Source organism: Petaurus breviceps, unplaced genomic scaffold (genome assembly GCF_028583685.1).
Source record: "Petaurus breviceps papuanus isolate PSGF00001 unplaced genomic scaffold, PetGlider_PUasm1.0 174, whole genome shotgun sequence".
Classification (NCBI taxonomy): Eukaryota; Metazoa; Chordata; class Mammalia; order Diprotodontia; family Petauridae; genus Petaurus; species Petaurus breviceps.
Window position 1 is genome coordinate 31,057,616 of NW_027185761.1, and position 9,224 is coordinate 31,066,839.

The 9,224-nt window shown below is 42.2% G+C and overlaps 1 protein-coding gene across 1 annotated transcript in view; it reads right to left on the reverse strand.

Moving 5' to 3' along the window:
- Positions 1-4,261, reverse strand: part of LOC138158351 (uncharacterized) — a 35,607-nt gene extending 31,346 nt beyond the window's left edge. The window contains exons 1-2 of the mRNA XM_069084506.1: positions 4,022-4,261; positions 1,207-3,840 (exon numbers count right to left, since the gene is read on the reverse strand). Of these exons, the coding sequence (XP_068940607.1) occupies positions 3,067-3,840; positions 4,022-4,261 (1,014 nt within the window). The 3' untranslated portion in view covers positions 1,207-3,066. The remainder of the gene's footprint in view (positions 1-1,206; positions 3,841-4,021) is intronic.
- Between the last annotated feature and the right edge of the window lie 4,963 nt (positions 4,262-9,224).

Sequence of the window (9,224 nt, forward strand, 5' to 3'; positions counted from 1 at the left end):
TCTGCAAAACCCCGCAGCAAGTACATAGTAAGACAGCAGGCTGCTTTGCATTTGAAAACCTGCACAACACTTTTCAATAATTCCAAACTGTCCCTGTAACAAAAACCCATCTTTTTTTATCTCAATACTTTCCCAGTGATTTTGGGTCACCACCAGCATCATGGACTACCCACGTTCAAAAAAAAATCAAATCACTGGTGGCCCAAAGGACAATGGAGAGACACATAGTGAACAGGTTGCTGTATAAAACAAATGATCACTATGTACAAGAAATGGTGTAAGGGAGAACATTTGGCAAAATGTAAGAACTGAAAAAGAGTAGTGTGGTCATACTGTGAGAGCAAGGGATAGGAAGAATAGTTTGAATGATGTACTCATTAGAGCCCACAAAATGTCAAAAGACCAAAGAAAGTCCTCTAGCGATTTCAATGGATGTTTTTTGGAGGACATTGACAAGAATCACAAACAATGCTGGACTATGAGTATTTATTCAGTTTTCTTTTTCAGTTGTTCAATAGGAATGCAGTGGGAAGGAGAAATGATGAGGATGATAAAGAAAAAGTGAGGATTATCTGAGTATGTTGGGTGGATGTCCTGGTGTGAACATATGGAAAGGCATGGACAAGAGCTGGATCTGATAGGCAGGCCTGGATGGGTTGGGACTTTTATTATTGGAGAGCACACCCACATTCATGAGATCTCAGATCCAATGGAGTTAGACCATTCAAACACAAGGGCTAAATACAGAGCTCAGAGAGCTCAGTTGATCTGGATCCATTCCCTAGTTAATAGAAGAGGAGACATTGAAGTTTGTAGTCACCATTTGTGATTTTTAAAAATCTTCACAACATAAGACCAAGATTATTATAATAATACCATATAGAATAAAATTGGTTTTACCTTCTTTTTAAAAAAGTAAATTTTTATTGATATCAATATCGATATCTTCCATCCTCACTCCCAGTTATCCCATATAACAAAGAATAATTTTTTAAAAAAGAGAAAAAAAACAATCAACAAAACCAATCAATACAGCAAAGAAAATGTTCTGGAGATAGATAGATAGATAGATAGATAGATAGATAGATAGATAGATAGATAGATAGATAGATAGATAGATAGATAGATAGATATAGATAGATAGATAAAGACAGACATATATTTATGTCTGTCAATATCCACACCCATCACCCATGGACCTCCTACCTCCTGATTATTTTACAGCTGTTTCCATGTACATTGCTGTTTTCTGACCACCTTCTTTCATTCTTCAGGGGTCGTTCTTTTTCTGATATTTTATTTAGTTGGCTCCACAATTTTAAGCCCTTTCTCCTAATTATCCATCTTTCCTCCTTTCTTCCCAATCCTTCATTTTCAGTTTTGCCTCGTCTTTTCTTTTCAGTCCTTTATTCTCTGTTGCTTCTGCCGAAGTCCTATTTTAGACAAATTGGGGCCAAATCCTTGCAAGGCTATTATCTGCAATGTCAAACAAGTCAAGGCATGACTTAATCAGGCTGCTAGCACAGCGTATCTCACCTAACCATGTTTCAGAAACCCTCCACTGACTGCTGGGGCTGGGATAAGGCTTTGTCAAGGTACAAATAAAGTGACTAGAAACTAAAAAAGCAACTGTCCCCTTCAAGTGTAGTGAACACTGCTCCTCCCTCTCCCTTCTATATCCTTTAGTCGAGGACTTTGGGACCCTGGCATTATGTTGTAATGAAGAGAGCACCAGAACTTTAATCAGGGTATTTTAATCAGATTTCCGAGGTTGACTCTGTAAGACATTGTGTGACCTTGGGCAGGTCACTCCTTTGGGCCTCTTTTTCCCCATCTGCAAAATGAGGGGGTGGGATTTAGATGACTTCTAAGAGTACTTCTGAGGCATCAGGTCCTTTATCGAACTATTTGAAGGGCAGTTTTGTGCATGTAAAGGAAGAGCTGGTGTTGGGTTTTGTCTTAGAACATTTCATTACTCATCTCCCATCTCCAAGCCTTTGCCCAGGCAGTACCTCCCCCATGCCTGGAAAGCACTACCTCCTTAAATTTCCTTTTACAATCCGTAGTTTTCTTCAAAGTTTAGCTCATAAGCCATGTTTTACATGAAGCTTTTCCTTCTGGTGCCTCCCCAAGGAGCTCACAATTTAATGGGAGAGACAACAAGCAAACAAATATGTACAAAAAAAAGCTATAAACAGGATAAAGAGGAACAGACAGAAGGGACTAGAATTAGACCAGAGTGGGAAAAGCTTCCTGTAGAAACGGGCTTTTACCTGGCACTTAAAAGAAGCTAGAAAAGCTGGTAGGCAGATATGAGGGAAAGCATTCAAAGCATGGGGGACAGTCATAGAAAATGTCTAGGGTCCAGAGAGGGCATATCTTGTGTGGGGAATGGCCAGGAGACCAGCTTCACTGGATTGAGGAGTACCTGTCAGGGAGTAAGGAGTAATTAGACTGGAAAGAAAGAAGCAAGGTTATGAAGAGCCTTGAAGGCCAAACAGCACATTTTATATTTGTTATGTTGTATTTAAAAGTTTCTGTAGTTTATTGAGTGGGGGTGATGACATGGTCATCTTCACTTTAGAAAAATCCCTTTAGAGGATGAATTGGGAGTGGGAGACGCCAAGGAGTCAATTAAAAATGCTTATTAAAATTCCTACTGTATGCTAGGTACTGTGCTAAGTACCTGGAGATATAAAGAAAACAGAAAAAATCCCTTTTGCTCCTCTCCCCCTCAAAGACTTTACATTCTATATGAAGCCAGTGGGAACAATATTTACACGCACAAAGACGTCCCAACTACCCCAAACACCAAAGGTTCTTGGGGGGATTAGGAACCGGGAGGGATCTCTTGTACCGGAAGCTCTTGAACAAGACACCTTCCTGGAACGTCCTGCCGATTTGGACAGACGGGAGAGTCTGGTTTGGGGTTCGTCCCTCGGCTGTACCTGGTAGCGCCCGTGGACGCACAAAACAAAGGCCACAGGACCACAAAAGAAACAAACTGTTTGGCATTGTTACAATGTTACAAAGGCGAGGGCGGGCGTCGGCGCTCAGCACGGCGCCTCATACACAGTAGCCACAGAACAGCTGCTGCTCGCCCGAAGTTACGGCAGAGTTCGCTTCCCAGCGGCAGCTCCCCAGCACCCTGCCCGGCACGTAGGCGCTTAGTAACTGCCTGCTGCCTGCGTCGGGATGCGAACCCAGGCCTTCGGCCTGCCACTCCCGGGCTCCTCCCAGCGCACTGCGCCGCGTCTCTCCAGAGCTGCGCTTCCACCTGAAGTCGGACCCCCTGGGGCTCAGCGGTTCCAGCTCAGAGGCAGAGTCAGCCTGGACCCGAGGGCAGGAGGTCCCATCCCTCCTTCCCCGGGCTGCTTCCTCCGCGCGCACGCGCACACGGCCCCAGCCGAGCCCAGACTCCAACGTGCAGAGCCACGTGCAGCCCGAGGTTGGGGGGCGGGGAGGGAAGAGGACTCGGAGCTCGCGGCGGCCTTGGGGGTGGGGACGCCCCAAAGGAGTTTGGTGCGCAAGGCCCCGGCCGAGTGGGAGGCGGGGCGGATCCGAGGCTAAGGGCGCAGTGGAGGGGGGCGGGGAACGTAGGGAGGGAGAGGAGGCGGATCCTCCGGGAGACCCCGCCTCACTATTGGCTGAGCCCCCTCCATGCGGAGGCCAACGTGACGGTCCCTCGCCGAGAGCTCCTCGGCCTCCCCCTGCCCCGCGTGTCCGAGGCGGCCTCACCCCCTCCTCCGTCCCTGCTTGCCGAGAAGCCGCAGGGCGAGGGAGCCCGACATCTCGGCCACTCACAGCTGGAGGGGCCTCAGAGGCCACCTCGCCCTGCCCCTCGTTTTACAGAGGGGGAAACTGAGGCCCACCGAGCCAAAGTGACTCTCCCAAGGTCACGCAGATCCTAGGTGGGTCCGCGGCGCAGAGCCGGAGGGATGTCCGCGCGCATAGGGCTTCCCCCTCTTTATTTCACAGATGAGGAAACTGAGGCCCGGGTCTGCTACAGATGCAGACAGACCCGGGGGCAGCAGCCAGGGAGGGCATCCTCATCCCGGGAGGGGACGTCGGCCCTGCCTCGTACCCTCATGCATCCCCAGCCCCCTCGCCTGCCCCTGCTTTGGGAAGGGCCTGGGCTAGAGCAAGCACACTTGTGCCTCCCTGATGCGCCCCTTTTCTCGGAGGCGTTCTGCCAAAGCCAGGGAAGGGAGGCGAGTGGGGGTCGGCCAGAGCGCCCCGTCTGTTCCTCAGCCTCACCCATGGCCAGGAGGCCCCTTAAGTAAGCCCAGGACAAGGGGGAGAAGCCCTTCACTGACGGGAACTAGTTTAGACTTCTTAGGTAATGCCAACATCGCGCCTCAATGTACCCAGCTGTAAAAACACTACCACCCCGCGATGCACCCCCCCTTGCCTTTTGGCCCCCAGCACCCCTTTGCACAGCCCAGAGAGCATTTTACTTTGCAATCTAATTTGACCTCCATCTCACCTTTTTCCTACCAGTAACCACTTTAAGATCTTGTTGCTACAGGAGTTCAGGGGGAAAAAAAATCCATTTGTAATATTAGTTAGAAGCACTCGACCACACCCTGACTCCCACAGTGTGGTGTAAATCAAATTACTGTTCTGTCTGGGGGAAAGAAAAAAAAAACACCCTGCAACTAAAACTGGGAAGGAGGGGGGCTGGGGAACACCAGCTGCGTTCTTTTTAGGAGTGCAAGTGACACTTCTGTTTATGATCTGTTTATTAAACATTTATATTGCTACGATGTGATTAGCTTTTGTAACGATACTACTGTTTTATAGTGTCTATGCTGTCTTGCATCCATAATATGTACACATGAATAATTAAATTCTGACCCCTAGGATAAAGTGGCAGATTTGTAAACTCAGGAATGTTTTCCTGTTGAAGAATGATGAGATTAAAGCAAAATTATTGGGCGTTATTTTTTCATTCACTGTTATTTTAAAATATTTAAAATTTGTAAAGATGAGGAATGCCAGGATATGATGTTTTTGTAGGGACACCTTTTAATTTTAAGAGTAGATGTATATTATTATATATATTGCATATATATGTGCTTAACATTTAGACTTAATATAGCATTAAAATTCCAGTTTCTTGAATGAGGATCCAACAAAGTATAGAGGGTTAGGATGTCATTAGGCACACTCTTTCAAACTCATCAACTATCAGTCACTTATTATGTGTCCTAACTTTTATTTTTCTTGATGCATTAAGCCTTACACCATGTGTTCATATACAAATTTTGGGTCCCCCTGAATGTTTAAACACACTAGCTCATTTTAAAAATTCTTTTTATTTTATTTTTCTCAATTACCTGTAAACAAAAAATGTTTAACATTAATTAAAAAAAAATTGTGAGTTCCAAATTCTCTCCCTTTCAATCCTTCCCCCTCCTTGAGAAGGCAAGCAATTTGATACAGATTATACATGTGTAATCATGCGAAATAAAACCACTAATTCTTAAGCATCCTTAGTAATTTCTAATATTTATTTCAAATGATTGAGCCAATTTTTATAATGTTTTGGGTAGTGGCCAAAACTGATAGTTCCTTAAAATCTACTGTCATGAGTAAGAGAAGGAATCAGCAGTTCAAAGATAACTGAAATATTTTGGAGTCTTATAAAATTGATATTGTGTAATGAATACTTCTAAAATTCCAAAATAGACATTAGGAAAATACAATTAAGTGTGTGTGTGTGTAGATGTACACACACACACATATATACATATACATATATATATATAGTTTGTTTTAAGTAAAAGTCATCTAATAATAATGAAATAATTATGGGAAGATAGAAAGAATGGACCTATGATTTCAGGCAAGACTTGAACCCCAGGCTCTGAGACCAGCTCAAGCCACCATGCCATAGTGGAAATCATTCTTGGACAAAAACCAAATCCTAACAATGTGCTTGCTTCAGATAAATTCTATGTCCTTTGCCTTGCATAATGATTGCATGATAAATATCCTTTGTTTGACATTAAATATGAATAGGTGATTTGAATTTTGTGATATCATAAAAATAGGATTTATATGTCTAACCTTGGGCAAGTCACTTAACTTCTAGAACTCAGTTTCCTCTCTTACAAAGTGAAGACAAATGAATGCTCTCTAAGATCTCTTAGGCATTAAATTCTATAACTTCATATTCAATTAAATTTGACCACTTACTGTTAAATGATGTCATGACTGACATGAACATCAATGGATCATTGGCATACTGGAAGGAAGTCTCTGCTACTGTGCTACACAATTTTGTCCTGAGCCTTTTTCTGATAAATATCTTTATCAGTAACTTGGGTAAAGGTATAGTCGGAATACTAATCAGATTTGCAGATGATGTGAAGCTGTGAGGGACAGCATGTTGGATGGCAAAATTGGCTTCCCAAAAGACTTCAGTAGCTTGGAAAGATGGGCCAAAAATAATGTGAAATTTCATTGGAATATATGTAAACTTGTATGTAGTTTTAAAAAAATGGCATATACAAATACAGGATGGAGGAGATATGGCTAGAAGTTCTGTGCAAAAAAAAAAACACCTGGGGCGTTTAGTGGGTTGCAAACGTTGCATAAGATAGCAGCTCATGGCAGCTCAAAAACCTAATGTGATCTTAGGCTGCCTTGGAGCCTTTGCTAGCTTTTGATGTGCCTGGGGCAGATGTCTGGACACCTTGAGGCCACTCCTGGAGAAGGCTGGCAAGGGCCAACACCTGGGCTAATGCCAGGGCGGTGAGGAAGCAAGCTATTTCCCTCTTCTAATTATTTTTCCTAAGAAGGTTCCAGGCTATTTCAGTTGTTAATAACCGCTAAAGGACAAATATTGTTAGTGCCTTCTAAATTATAGTGTCTTGGGGAGGGCTCTTGATGTCCCACCACAGATATGGCTTTGCCATTAGGAGCTGTTTAGCGGCCTCATCAGGTGATCTGCTAGTCCCCCTCCCATTATGACTTGGTCAGATCTTATCAAGAATATTGTATGTAGTTCTGGGTACCACATTTTAGAAAGTACATTGACAAGCTGGATCACTTTGAGAGAAAGGCAATCAGTTTAGTGAGGGGACTTTACACCAAACCAAAGAGGGAGAAAAGTTTTCAAAATATGAAGTTGTCATGTGGAAGATGGATCAGACTTCATCTTGCCCAAAGGGCAGAACTAAGGCTCATTAATTATGGAGTTGTTACTGGTAGAGGTTGTGTGGAGGCAGAACTTTAACAGCATAAAAAACAACCCAGAAAAACCATCATAACAATTAGGATCACAGGGTGATAGATTTCGAGCTTGAAAGAACCTTTGAAGTGATTGATTCTAACTCTTTCATTTTATAGATGAAGAACCTGAGTCTGAACATAGTTAAGTGACTTGTCCAGAGTCACACAGCTAGTAGTTGTATACTAAAGTGGAATGGGGCATATTGCCTTAGGGGGTATTGAGTTTCCTTGTGTTGAAGGTGAAAGGTTTATTGGAGATACTATAGATGACAAAGCATTGGACCAGATGACTTTTGAAGTTTCTTTCCATTCTGTGACCAGTGACAACTCCCCTCCTCTCCAATATGATAACTTATTTTGATGTATAAATATCAGAGATAGAATGTGGAAAAGGTTATGATCATTACAGACACTAGGCTTTTTGCCTTAATTTTACCTTGATGAATCCATCAAATACATAAGTGCCTGGTATTGTGCTAGGCCTAGGGGATTCACATACAAAAGAATGAAACAGTTCCTACTCATAAGGACTCATTTCTAACATATTAACCCTAATTCCTGAGAGGTCACCCCTTTATTTTCATCCCCTTGATTCTAAAACACTTGTTTTATTTGTATTTGTATTTTTTTACAGGTTACTTCCTAAGTGCATTTTAATTGTCACATGGTATGATGCATATCAGCAAAAATGAATTATGAAGAGACGAGTAACTTCTTTTTCTTTATAAATTTCCTGCATTGCATGAACAGTACAGAACAAAGTGGACATCACTATTTTGAACTGATATCACAGTCTTGTGATTAAAGGACTGAGTCAGGAGATCTGGGTCCCAGCCCCTACTCTAACACTGATTCAGTTAATAAAACGGGGATATTACTATTTGAATCTAGCTGGATATCTAGGGATGATGGGAGGAGAGGTGAAAGATGTGAAAATATTGATTTTCATTTGAAGAAAGGTGGTTACTGAATTATAATTTTATACTAATTCATGGAAGTGCAACAGTGTCTAATAAATTAGTCTCCAAAGGTTGCCTAATATATAAATGTATCAGTAATGATAGAATCAGAATTTTTCAGTAGGTAGAGTAGATAGAGTCCAGAGATCACCTTTGCTAGCACCCACAGTTTTCAGAGAAGGAAACAAGCCCCAGAGAATTTGTGCATTACTTAGGGTAGCACAGATAGTGGAAAAACTGGAACTAGAACCTTGGTCTCTTGACTTGGGTATTTCAACACGGGACTCTTAGCAGTTGGTGCTTAAATACTACTCGAGAGTTTCTTAGACATTGGGAGAATCTGCTTATTTATTTGAAGTATACACCTAAACTCTTAAAGTGCTCACAGTCGAGTTATTTCTCATGTGGTAACATGAATAGATCTAGAAGTATGAATTCTCTTTGGGTGCCCTTTTACATTCAATCTGAGACCATTATTATTATTAGACAGTGATTTATTATGTTAATTCTCCTTGTCTCTAGGAATTGGAAAAAGTTTTAAAATTATGGTTATCTAATAAGGCTTCATTCATATCAGTGCTAGATATTCTAAAGAACTTTAGTATGATAAATGACTGGGGGGGAGGGGGCGGAGAATGTTGAAAACTACTCTAGCCTACATGGATGGATGTTTTCCATCCTTGCTATAACAATTAGTAGAGGCATCATGGTACTGTAGGGAAAAAGCTCTGGAGATGAACTTAGGTGAAACATTGACTAGTTGTGTGACCATTGGTAAACCATTCAATTTCTCTGAGCCTCAGTTTCCTCATGTATAAAATGGGGGTGATATTTGTAGAACACTGTACAGGGTAGTTGCAAGAATCAAGTGAGAGAGTGTATATAAAACCCTCTATAAACCTTAAAGCACTGTGTTAATGTTAGCTATTATTTCTGGTACAGAATTAAGGGCTCGTTTATATGCTGTACTGTTTTAATACGTCATAAAGATGTCTCCCTAATAGCAATGATAAAGAAGGTGGGGTA